At 38.8% G+C, this 13975-nt stretch overlaps 1 protein-coding gene across 6 annotated transcripts in view; it reads right to left on the bottom strand.

Moving 5' to 3' along the window:
* Positions 1–13975, bottom strand: part of LOC126108844 (zinc finger protein 107-like) — a 129255-nt gene that overhangs the window by 98422 nt on the left and 16858 nt on the right. For 3 of the 6 annotated variants that reach the window (XM_049914206.1, XM_049914211.1, XM_049914207.1), the window contains exon 3: positions 5019–5081. The exons of 1 other annotated variant lie outside the window; for it this stretch is intronic. In XM_049914206.1, the coding sequence (XP_049770163.1) occupies positions 5019–5081 (63 nt within the window). Of the gene's footprint in view, positions 1–5018; positions 5098–13975 lie in introns of all 6 variants that reach the window. 2 more of the 6 variants (XM_049914208.1, XM_049914209.1) reach the window with 1 other exon arrangement.

The following is a 13975-nucleotide window of genomic DNA, read 5'->3' as shown; positions in this document are numbered from 1 at the left end:
CACTGGTGAAACATGAGAACAGTAACAAGTTATATATTGCTTTCTCTGTGTGTTTTATAATCAATTATTGAATAGTAGTACTGGAATGGATATCATGTGCATGCCGTATGCATATGGAGAAGCTGGCCTCAGTTCACGAACAGCTGAAGATGCTTTTTGCCATGTTCAGCAGCATTCAGGCTGCTTCCTATTGTAGTAGTTGTGGCCGAAAATCTGGCTCGTCACATGGGATGCCTAAGGTGCCACCTATTTTGCCCATCGGCTCTGCTGTCAAGACACCTTGTAGTGTACCTAATGTGTGTGAGTTCCCATCATCAAATGGTGAGGGATGGGTGGTAACTGTTAGTGCTGTTTGAGGCAGGGAGTGAATGTGGAGGCTGGCCTCACCCATTCCCCCTGTGAGTGGACTGGCAGGTGTTCACTGATCAGGGTCTAAACAGCCACAAGTGGAGTGGGGTTTGCTAGTTAATCAGAAGCTCCAATGTTAAATGCATTATGGAGCTCCTTAGGGAAATGGCATCCAGGACTGGAAATGCATCCTATGTGTACTGGATATGTCTGCCAGGGATCCTCATCTGAGATGTGGAGAATGTTCTGCCTGTGGCTATCAAATATGCAGTGTGCAACTGTCTGCAAGTTGTGGCTCATGTTGGCACCAATGATGCCCAACATTTTGGTTCTGAGTTTATCTTCAGTTTATATGGACAGGTAGCACAAATGGTGAAGAGCCCCTGAGGCACACATGGAGTGCATGCAGCACACACTGCTTGTATCAGCATTCCCAGAATTGATTCGGGTCCTTTGATTTGGAGTGAGTGGAGGGTCTCAACCAAAGGCTTCATCAATTCCTTGACTGTCCAGACTGCAGACTGCTGGGCATATGAGGTGGAGAATTGTATGAATACTTGATGGGTCAGAGTTGCACTACACAAAGCAAGCTTTTTTTTAGGCTAGGCAGTAGTTTGGGGTCCTCTGATGAGTGCATGCTAGTCAGTGCAGAGATACAGAAATCAGACTGCATACAAAGTAAAGACCATTCTACCATCAAAATGTTAACAGTAAATTCTTTATGTATTTGTAGTTCCTGAATTTAATGCCCTCCAGGAAAGTTGTCATGATGAAAATACTGTTGGAACAGACAGCCGGCTGAATCCTGAAGTAGAAACCCTTGAAATATTTAGCAAGGCAAGGAATGTACACTGAAGAGAGAGGGGAGTTCCCACTGAGATTGGAGTACCAGAAGAGTGGAGGGGAGAGGAAGGAAAAAAATGAACATGGATAAAATTTGTGCTATAAATGAAAGCACACGCTATTGGTGGTAACCCCTCAAACACTAGTGAAAGTAGGATTCTCAGATTCAATAATATTTTTATATTGCCAATATATAACTATACTTAAAATACTTTTTGCAACAAATAGGTAGGCAGTTATGGAAACATTCATTTTCATTCCATAGGTTGTGTGTGTTAGCTATGACTGTGACATCACAAGAAAAGGCATTTGTATAGTTTATATGTGGTAATGGCATGTACATCACACCTATCTATTTGTACCATTCAGTTCTAATGTATCTTACTGCTTGCATGTAATTTAAGGCATAAGGTAACAACTAACTGCACAGCAGAAGTGCTGAATCACACAAAGGCACATCAACTTAGCTAGCTTTCCCACAAATACTACTTCAGAACTATGGCCTCATTTTACAGGCTGACTACATTGTGGCAGCACTGTGGCGAAGCAGACTAAACAGTCTCACATGACCAGTAATTATAGGATCCTTTTCCATTCTCGCAGATTAACTGATTTTTTTCAAGAGCCATCATACGGAATCACACGATCATTTAAGAGGATTTTTACACCAACTAGGTATGTATGTAATTTTTCACATATTTCCTGTGACTTTTCTTACAAACTTTTTCTATACCTGTGACAAACCACTGTTTCATAAATGAACAATTCATATGGCGGAGAGGGGGCAGTTCAACACAGTTTTTTGTGTAGTTGAATCTGCTAACTACACTTTATGATCACTTGACCTCCCCTGTGTTCAGCATCTACTTTTGGTGTGCATTCTATATGGAATCTAAGATTATGTAACTATTTATTCTAGTTTCTTTTTTTTATTATGTCCCCAAAGCTGTTATCGCCTAAAGAGAATAACTCTCGACTATATTGCTAAATGCTTCTGCCCTTTTCTAGAATTTGGTGGCTCAATGGGTAATTGTGACACTACAAATCCAAAGTTCCTAGATCTGTGAACTGCATGTACTTTGTAACTGGTTGGGTAAATCAGTTCAGAAGTGGAAAGAAGTAACAGCATACAGTTGTCAGGACTGTGTGTAGTAGAGAACTCCAGCGTTTAAAACCTCCAGGCTGATGACAGCTTTACCTCTAGTTTAATTTCATGTTTACTTTTCTGTCATGTATTCCCTTCATGACAAAAGGAGGCGACTGATGCTCAGCTCTGTCACACACTCCAGTTAACAACTTATTAGCCTTAGAAAGGGGCTTTCCAAACTTAAAAAGCATGAAAATGCATTCCACATGGAATCTGCAGCTTGATTTGCTTCTTTCTGGTTGCTGTGCATCTACATCTACATAAAAACTCTGCAAGTCACCAAATTGTGCATGGTGGATGGCACCTTGTGCTGCTGCTGCTGCTCCTACTACTACTACTACTACTAGGCATTTCTGTGGTGTTCTATACGTAGTGTCCTGTACAGATGAACCACTGTTTTCCCAATACAAAAAAGTTGATCATTCCGCATCCTGCCACCATCCTTATGTGCTTGTTCCACTTCACATCACTTTGCAATGATATGCCTAAACATTTTACTGACCAGACTATCAATCTGTAGAGTACCAATGTTGTATTCTAACATTATGGGATTGTTTCTCCTACTCATCTGCAATCACTTGAAAATTTCTACACCTGCCATTCATCACACCAAATGAAAAGTTTGTCCAAGTAAGCTTGTATCCTCTTAGTCACTCAGTGATGACCCTTTACCACACACAGTGCCATCAGCAAACAGAGACAGAATGCTGTTCATCAGACCATTTCATGTATATATAATGAGAATGACCTTATACAATATCTCTGTGGCACTATTGATTATACTCTTGTCTCTGAGAAACAGTCACCATTAAGGTCAAAGTACTGGCCTCTGTTACCTGAGAGGTCTTCGCACCATTCACATATCAGGGAACCTAGTACATATGCTCATACCTCCATTGAAAGTATGCAGTGGGGGCACTGTGTAAAATGCTTTCCTGAAATGTAGAAATGTGGAATATAACCTGTTGTCCATCATCCATAGTTCGCAGTACATAATTTGAAAGACCAAGGTGAGTATTGCACAAAATCCATGCTGATATGTGGATAGAAACTTATCTGTCTCAAAGAAATTAATTATATTCGAACTGATGGTATGTTCAGGAACTTTGGAGCAAATGTTATGATATTGGTCTGTAATTTTGCAGGTACATTCTTTTACCATTCTTATATACAGAAGCCACCAGAACTTTTTCCCAGCTGCCTGGGTCTTTGCACTAGGCACAAGATTTGCAATAAATGCAAGCTAATTAAGAGACCAATGCTGCAGAGGACAAATGATTTGTGATTCCGTTTGGACATGGCAACTATTTTGTTTTCAACTCTTTGAGTTGCTTCTCTACTCCAGGGATCCTATACCTACGTCCCCAATACATGAGTCTATGTGACAATGAGAACAATGTTTGTATGATCCTCTTGCACATACTTTAAAACTCAGTACAGAGAGGGGTTGGTGATAATCATCTGCTTTCCTCCAAAGCCACACCAGACTGGTCAATGACTGCCTGGCTAGAAGTCTTTGACTCAGTGATTTTATGTAGTACCAGAAAAGTCTTGTTCTCTGTAAAATCTGTTGTTCATATATGATGGTGGTAGTTGTATGCTTCACACATATATCTTTTTACAAACACACAAACTTCCATTAACTCTTGCCTGTCACCACCGTACATACTTTTTTTGAACTGAGTGTACAACAGCCTGCTTCCTCAGCATTTTCAAATTTTGTTATTAAACTAAAGTGGATCTTTCCTGTCTGCAATCCAGTTACCACATACTTATTCAGTGTGTGATTTACAGTCCATTTAACGTTTGCCCATATTCCTCTATGTACATCATATTGGAAGTAAATGACATTCGCTCACTGTCTAAATGGGATGCTATCAACTACTTACCTGGTCTTTCCAGTAAATCTATTCCCCTACCCTTCTTTAAAGATCCATTAACTCCATTTACCATTGTAGCTTTGCTGGCATCATGATCACTAACCCCCCTCTGCACTAATACCGTCTATAAGGACATGCCTGTTCACTGTTACAAGGTCTAAAGTATTTCAATTTTGCATGGCCTGTTAAACTAGCAGCTTACAACAGCTTTCAGACAACTGTTCAAAAGTACTTCACAAGACTGCCTGTCCATACCACCTGCAATGTATGCACAGACATCTTAGTCTCTAATCAGTAGGTTATGATCACCTGCTTTTTCTGCACTACTCTGTGTAGATATTCCTTCAATGACTCTGTAACTCTCACAGCAGTATAACATGGTGAATAAAAACATCCAATGCTGGTGTTTACATACACAGAACCATTAAGGAAACTACTCATTAAAACAGGAAATCATAGCTTGAGTCATGGTAACAATCATCATATAACTTTGTCAATGCTATCTCATGTGCTTATAATGTAAAGAAGCAATTCTACAAACTCACAAGCTAAACTGTTCCACCTGCTCAAAGGTAATGTTTAAATCCATATGGGGTAAAATGTAACAAAATATTATATTTTACCTGTTTCTTCATTTCCAACCTGAGGCACACTATAATACTGTAAGTTTTGTCATCTTTACCATAAAGTAAAACCAGGACTGCTAAAGTGAATACACACACAACTGATAGCCATCTCATTATTTTCACCACCACTCAGCAATGATTAATTCCATGCAGTCCTATAAATTCTAAAATTACCTCTTTATTCACACTGTCCTCCAACTCTTCTTTTACATTCATGCTGAATGGGTACACTTGGGCCTGTGGCAAAAATAACCTGTAATACATTTTTGTCAAAGCAAAACAAAAATATTGTCAAAAACTGACATATTGAGCACGTGACTGTGTACAAAGTATAGGTTGATTCTTACACAAGATTACAGCAACAAGCCACTTTTTATAAAGTTATTTATTCACTTAAATAGCACCGTTACCAGTTTCAAACCAATAGGTCCATCTTCATACAGCTAGTTGACATTTTACATTACATTTTGAGTTTTGTTTTCCCATCTGACTAAACTTCTTTGGGGTGGTGATGCCCTACAACCAAAACAAGATGTGAGTGTATTTTTAATCTTAATTGTGCCTCACGCCGATTTTAAGTGATGTAAACAAATTATTATTGAATGGAAGATGTTTCAGTTACTTACAATGAAGAAACCGCACCATTAAGTTCCACTGCAGGTTGTTTAACATCTTGCAACATCGAAAACTGTATAATGCATTTTTTGTGAATATATATGCACATAATGTAACACACCACTTAAACAGAAGTTTCATCACATGGATGTATGCATACAAAGATGACGATATTACATCTATAACAATGCCAAAGACTTCCACTTTCAGAGATATTTCATTATGCACTTGCATGCGATGGATATTTACAGATTGCTAATGTTACGTTACTTACTATTTACATTGGAAGAGAACTAATTAAAATGAAGATAAACAAATAGAGCAGCCAGTTATAAAGTGTTCATCATCATCATCATCATCATCATCATCATCATCATCATCATCATCATCATCATCATCATCATCATCATCATCATCATCATCATCATCTAAGACTGATTATGCCTTTCAGCGTTCAGTCTGGAGCATAGCCCCCTTATACAGTTCCTCCATGATCCCCTATTCAGTGCTAACATAGGTGTCTCTTCTGATGTTAAACCTATTACTTCAAACTCATTCTTAACCGAATTCAGGTACCTTCTCCTCAGTCTGCCCCGACTCCTCCTACCCTCTACTGCTGAATCCATGAGTCTCTTGGGTAACCTTGCTTCTCCCATTCGTGTAACATGACCCCACCATCTAAGCCTGTTCGCCCTGACTGCTACATCTATAGAGTTCATTCCCAGTATTTCTTTGATTCCCTCATTGTGGACACCTTCCTGCCATTGTTCCCATCTACTAGTACCTGCAATCATCCTAGCTACTTTCATATCCGTAACCTCAACCTTGTTGATAAGGTAACCTGAATCCACCCAGCTTTCGCTCCCATACAACAAAATTGGTCGAAAGATTGAACGGTGCACAGATAACTTAGTCTTGGTACTGACTTCCTTCTTGCAGAAGAGAGTAGATCGTAGCTGAGCGCTCACTGCATTAGCTTTGCTACACCTTGCTTCCAGTTCTTTCACTATGTTGCCATACTGTGAGAATATGCATCCTAAGTACTTGAAACCGTCCACCTGTTCTAACTTTGTTCCTCCTATTTATATTTCTTTCCCACTGACATTACTTTCGTTTTGGAGATGCTAATCTTCATACCATAGTCCTTACATTTCTGATCTAGCTCTGAAATATTACTTTGCAAACTTTCAATCGAATCTGCCATCACAACTAAGTCATCCGCATATGCAAGACTGCTTATTTTGTGTTCACATATCTTAATCTCACCCATCCAGTCTATTGTTTTCAACATATGATCCATAAATAATATGAACAACAGTGGAGACAGGTTGCAGCCTTGTCTTACCCCTGAAACTACTCTGAACCATGAACTTAATATTTACCGTCAACTCTAACTGCTGCCTGACTATCCATGTAAAGACCTTTAATTGCTCGCAAAAGTTTGCCTCCTATTCCATAATCTTGTAGAACAGACAATAACTTCCTCCTAGGAACCCGGTCATATGCCTTTTCTAGATCTATAAAGCATAGATACAATTCCCTATTCCACTCATAACACTTCTCCATTTTTGCCGTAAGCTAAAGATCTGGTCCTGACAACCTCTAAGAGGCCTAAACCCACACTGATTTTCATCCAATTGGTCCTCAACTAATACTCGCACTTTCCTTTCAACAATACCTGAGAAGATTTTACCCACAACGCTGATTAAAGAGATACCTCTGTAGTTGTTACAATCTTTTCTGTTTCCATGTTTAAAGATTGGTGTGATTACTGCTTTTGTCCAATCTGATGGAACCTGTCCCGACTCCCAGGCCATTTCAATTATCCTGTGTAGCCATTTAAGACCTGACATTCCACTGTATTTGATGAGTTCTGACTTAATTTCATCCACCCCGGCCACTTTATTGCACTGCAATCTATTGACCATTTTTTCCACTTCCTCAAATGTGATCCCATTTCCATCATCATTCCTATCCCATTCTACCTCGAAATCTGAAACATTACTGATCGCATTATCACCTACATTGAGCAACTCTTCAAAATATTCCCTCAATCTGCCCAAGGCATCCATAGGTTTCACCAGCAGTTTTCCTGACCTGTCCAAAATACTTGTCATTTCCTTCTTACCTCCCTTTCGAAGACTGCTAATTACACTCCAGAATGGTTTTCCAGCAGCTTGACCCATAGTCTCCAACCTGTTTCCAAAGTCTTCCCACAATTTCTTCTTGGATGCTGCAATTATCTGTTTGGCTTTGTTTCTTTCTTCAACATAACTTTTTCTGTCTACCTGAGTTCTGGTATGTAGCTATTTTTGATATGCCTTCTTTTTCCTTTTACAGGCTGCCTTGACTGTATCATTCCACCAAGCTGTTTGCTTCATCCTACTTTTACACACTACTGTTCCAAGACATTCTAGTACTGTGTCCCTGTACCTTGTCCATTCCTTTTCCAGTGACTGTAATTGACTACATTCAACTAACTGGTACCTTTCTGAGATCGCTGTTATGTACTTGTGCCTGATTTCCTTATCCTGAAGTTTCTCCACTCTTATCCTCCTACATATGGACCTGACCTCCTGCTCTTTCGGCCTCACAATCCAAATTTCGCTGCAGATTAAATAATGATCAGTGTCATCAAAGAATCCCCTGAATACACGTGTGTCCCTCACAGCCTTCCTGAATTCCTGATCTGTTATTATATAGTCAATGACAGATCAGGTTCTCCTGCCTTCCCAAGTATACCGGGGAATGTTCTTATGTTTAAAAAAGGAATCTGTGATTACTAAGCCCATACTGGCACAGAAATCCAAGAGTTGTTTCCCGTTCCTGTTGGCCTCCATATCCTCTCCAAATTTACCCATAACCTTTTCATACCCTTCTGTTCGATTTCCAATCCTGGCGTTAAAATCACCCATGATCAGAACACTGTCCTTGTCCTTTACTCTAACAACTACATCACTGACTGCCTCATAAAAACTATCCATCTTATCTTGATCTGTCACTTCACAATGCAAATATACTGACACAATCCTAATTTTCTTGCTAGACACTGTCAAATCTATCCACATCAGTCATTCGTTTACATACCTTATTGCAACTACGCTGGGTTCCATTTCTTTCCTGATGTAAAGCCATACACCTCATTGTGCTATTCCTGCTTTGACTCCCGACAGGTAGACCTTGTATTCTCCCACTTCCTCTTCTTTCTCACCCCTTACTCGAATGTCACTAACAGCTAAAACGTCCAGCCCCAGCTTACTTGCAGCCTCTGCCAGCTCTACCTTCTTCCCAGAGTAGCCCCCATTGATATTAATAGCTCCCCATCTCATTACCATTTGTTTGCCAAGTCTTGTCTTAGGAGTCCCTGGTTTGTCAGTTAGAGGTGGGACTCCGTCACCTCCAAAGGTCCGAGGCATTTTGATCTGATTGTTGCCAGCATCATATTTAAAGTACCAGGGAAGCAGGTTGCTAGCCTTACTTGCCCCGAGTCCCATTGGGTTTTACCCCTAACGGCTGAGGGACTAACCGGTGGATTTGGTAGTCTTTGCCGTATGAGCACAAAGGTGACCACAACTCAGAATATGTCCGAGATGCCCAGCCTTATTCCAAAGTAACTGGTATCCCGACTGTCAGGACCACTTACTTGGCCACTCATACGTTGCCCGTGGTTCATGAACTAGGACATGACTACAGGAAACCACACTATGAACCACATAAAGTGTTACTGCAGTGATTTTATGTAAATACTACGGTATACATTGGAACAAAAGTAAATGCTAAGGACAAGACATACATAAATAAAAGTTACAACTATGGACACATTATGGCCTACATTGAAAGCACAGTAAATGGGTTCAGATGGATGTGCATATATAAATTTCACAAATATTAAGAAAGTGGACTATTTATTTATTTTTATTTTGTGCTTTAAATTGGAAAGCAGGTGAATGAAATTTTGTAGAAAGGCTGCATTGGCCAACTCTGTTCATTGAGGAGATTTTGTGGTGATTTGCTTTTATATACATATAATTCAATCTCCTCAAGCAAATGAACAAACCGAGTTAGCCAATGCAGCCTTCCTTAAAAATTTCATTTACCTGCTTTCCAATTTAAAGTACAAAATAGAAATGAATAAATAAATAAATAAATAAAAAGTCCACTTGTTTAATATTTGTAATATTTATATATGCACATCCATCCAAACCCATTTACTGTGCTTTAAATGTAGACCATAATGTGTCCATAGTTGTAACATTTATCTATGTACATCTTGCCCTTATCATTTACTTTTGTTCCAATGTATACCATAATATTTACATAATATCACTGCAGTAACACTTTATAACTGACTGCTCCATTTGTTTATCTTCATTTTGATCAGTTCTCATTCAGTGTAAGTAGTAAGAAACATAACATTAGCAATTTGTAAATATCCATCACATGCAAGTACATAATGAAATATCTCAGAGTGCACGCTTTTGGTATTATTATGGTTTTAATATAGCCATCTTTGCATGCATACATGCATGTGATGAAACTTCTGTGTAAGTGGTGCATTACATTATGTGCATATATATTAACAAAAAAACGCATTATACAGTTTCTGATGTTGCAAGATGTTAAACAACCTGCAGTGGAACATAATGGTGTGGTTTCTTCATGCTAAGTAACCAAAATGTCTTACATTAAATAACAACAGTTTGTTTACATCACTTAAAACCATCGTGAGGCACAATTATGATTGAAAATATGTCGTCTCACATCTTGTTTTGGTTGTAGGGCATCACCACCCCAAAGAAGTTTCGGCAGATGGTGAAAACAAAACTCAAAAGATAATGTAAAATGTCAACTAGCTGTATGAAGATGGACATATTGGTTTTAAATCGGTAACAGTGTTATTTAAGTGAATAAATAGCATTATCAAAATTGGCTGGTTGCTGTAATCTTATGTGTAAGAATCAACCAACATATGTAATGAGTACATTTAGGCAGTCACAGTCCTTCCTTATCATATAAAATGTATCACACATATAAAGGCCAACCATCATAATACTTAATAATTAAATACTAGTTCTGGTTACATTTTCTGTATTGAGTCAGATATTCTGGGTGATGAGTTCACTATGGTATGTTTCAATGGGAGGCAGCAAAAAATTGTAAGACCGATTAATGACAACACCTTTGAAAATTCATTATGATCTTCAACTTCAGCTTTCTCCCTATGCTATTGTTTTCAATCTGATTTTCTAGCTTCATTATCTTCATATGCATATAATGGTAGTGTAATCAAAATAAAACAGCTACTACCTGAAACAATGAAATCAATGTTTTTCATAAAATTGATGATGTTCATATCAAATTACAATACAGTTTACACCAACTGTGTGGGGGAGCAGAAACTGGACTGTCAAGTGCCACATCACTCATACTACTTGTACAATCAGAATCATAAAATGTCAAGAAGAGTTACATCAAAACATTGTTGCACTGAATGCTTATTTATGATAAAATTATTAAAAACACACACACACACACACACACACACACACACACACACACACACACACACACACACACACACACACACACACACACACACACACACACACCCTACCTTGGCACACTACTTAATACTATTCTAACTTCATGAATTCCTTTTGGTGGGACAAGCACATTTCTAAGAGTACAAAAAGAGAGCATAGGATACAGACTGAACCAGTCCCATTCTATGGATCTGAACTATGGGTTTTACCTGCTGATCTCAAAAGACAAAGTTCTGGAAAGATTATTTATGGGACAGCACCAGCATATCGAGACTGAAAAACCTGCAATTTTGAAGTGCTGGAATGAGAACAAATGAAACAGTAATAGCATAGAAAGAAAATCATTAAACTGATATCGCATCTGTTGAGCATGTTAGATAATTAGCAGCCAAAGAATAGTTTTTGATAGGAAATCACCTTACTGATAGAAACAAAGTAGACCACTTAACATTAAGAAAGAGCGTATCGACAAAATAGTGAAGCAATGCGGTGTATGCAAAGAGGATGCCTTTAAGAGATGCTGAACTGAAGATAGAAAGGATACAGCAGCATGTTATTAATTGATCTTTGTATTAATTAACTGCCTACAATAATACTAATATAGTAGTACAAGTACTGATAGTAATGATTTTATTATTATTACTATCTGAGCCATGGCACTCTACCTCTTTGAATTCCCACCCTGCACCTGGTGTATGTCACAGTTTTTGCTTGCAGCTTGTGGTGCCATGGGGGCACGGTAGAGCCACGCAGGATATGTAGACAGTATTTGGCATTCAGCCGAACTTGACAGAATGGAGTGACTGATAGCCCTTTAAAAGTTCTGTCAAGTTAATAGTTGCAGGCACAGGTGTTAACAAAAGATGGAACATTGGTGTGGTCTTGGCTATCTGTATTTGCTGTTGGTTCTTCTCTGTGGAAGTCACATTATGCAAGGAGCTTTCTCATCTGAAAAACTGCCTGATTTGGGTTGTGTTGCATGATTTAATACCTTGTGATGTTGCCTTGGAAGAGGTTAGGGTAATGTCTAGCAACCAGGCAAGCTTGTTATTGCTATTCAATTCCCCATGTTCAGCAGTGGATTCGATGATTTGGTAATCCTGAACACTGTTTTAAGTGTGACCACATTTAGCCCTAGACAAAGTTTTTGATGAGAATCATCTGACAAGTCCATTGATCTGCACAACAACTGTGGTCATGTGGTTGTATTAAGTGAGAATGACAGTGGAATTTATATGCTCTCTCAGTATGTTCCAGTTTTCTGCTATTGTGGCACATTTTGATTGTTTTGGACCTGGACTCACAGCGTGCTCATCTACCGTGGCTGTTAACATTGCCTCTATACATCAGCCTCATGGAGTGCACCACTGCCAGCTACCGATGGGCTGCTTTCACTCAAGTTATGTAAATTACTGTTTGAAATTTGTACTAAAATTTTGTACATTTTCATGTTAGGGGGTTTGATGGGATGAGTGCGCTTCTTGTACATACTGTTGAGCACTGTTAGAATGGCCACATGCTGATCAGCTCTATATTAATCACACATTTCATATTCAGATGTCATCCAGACTTGTGAAAATACAGCCTGTTGGTAAGTAACTGTCACATTTAAGGCTCATGGGTTGGAACAAGCAAAAGTGTGTAAAACTGTCAAGTGTTACTGAGCTCTGAATGTTTGTGTATTTGTTCACTGGCCATTTGTGAGCTGGAGAGTGAAAGAAATTTATTAAGTGTCAGGGCTAGTTACTGCTTACTAGATTTAACTACTCAACTGTTTATTATTTTAAAGTTGTGATGGGGTGACTTTTTCTCACCTTTTATTTACTGCTAAAAGTTGGTTCTGAGTACTAATTTCTGGTTTTCCTCTTTAAATGGCATTCTTGAGCTGCCATGCGTGCACATTCACTTACTGAATCACTTGTGCATTTTCTACAGTATATCTTAATAGAATTTTCACTGTCTGAAGCCAGTTATATTGATCTGTGCACAATCATTCCCTATTAATTACTGAACTGCTCATTGGGGGCAAGATTTAAAACACCTTGCCCTGTCTTCCTGAAGGCAGCTCTAGAAATCAGTGCACCTGTTTACTTTGTTAGATTATCTACATGCACTGAAAGTGTATTTTAAACATTTCCTTTTTCTAGCGGTCCCAAGGCAGCTGTGAATTTCTCTGTCTTCCAGTATAGCGATTCAGTTTTAACCTTTGAGATGAGTTACGCTTCTGTGTTGTCTTAAAGAGCCATCTGTTTCCAAATAATTGTTAGTTCATTTGTTGAAGCATTTTCTGAGTTGCAGTTTGTGAAGGTGGAAATTTTGAATCTAAAATCTAAGAACTGATGTCAGACACAGCTTTTGTCTTTAACTATTGCCTTATTTAAATTATCACTAAAGTAAGGTGTGTAAAGTATCAAATTTTAAAAGTTTCGTGTGTTGTTTGTAAACCTGCTAATGTATCTGATTTCGTTATTTTTCTTAAATAAATACATTTTAATAAACAATGGTGACTGATGTGAACCCCGATCTGCCCAGTCCTACCACTTAATTTCCCCTTTTTCTGTTGATGTTTGTTTGGTAACAGAGGATGGTTATTTTCTTGGAAGTAAAGGGGGAAAGTATCCTCATACTGTGATTCACCATGAGGTGTGTGTTTGTAGGTATCCACTGCTGGGCTGAACATGGGATCCCACAACTGTCCCAGTTCGTCCTTATTGAAGGAGCAACAGTTAATCTACAAATTAAAAGTGTTTTAGCTTCCATGTAATGGCAGTGTTTCCAAACTTGAGGCTCGTCTGCAAGCCGGTGTGGATGACCGATTGGTGATTAGTACCAACTGTACTGGGAGGGGGGGGGGGGGTGTATTGTTGCACTAGCTGACTGAGCTCCGGCCATGACAACCTTGTGTCAGAACATGGAGTGTTTAGAAAGCAGTCAGCCCTTCCATAAGCAAATACACACAATTCAGGCACAATT

The sequence above is a fragment of the Schistocerca cancellata genome, chromosome 11 (genome assembly GCF_023864275.1).
Source record: "Schistocerca cancellata isolate TAMUIC-IGC-003103 chromosome 11, iqSchCanc2.1, whole genome shotgun sequence".
Classification (NCBI taxonomy): domain Eukaryota; kingdom Metazoa; phylum Arthropoda; class Insecta; order Orthoptera; family Acrididae; genus Schistocerca; species Schistocerca cancellata.
The sequence above is the reverse complement of the archived record's forward strand: the minus strand, read 5'-3'. Positions and strand labels throughout refer to the sequence as shown.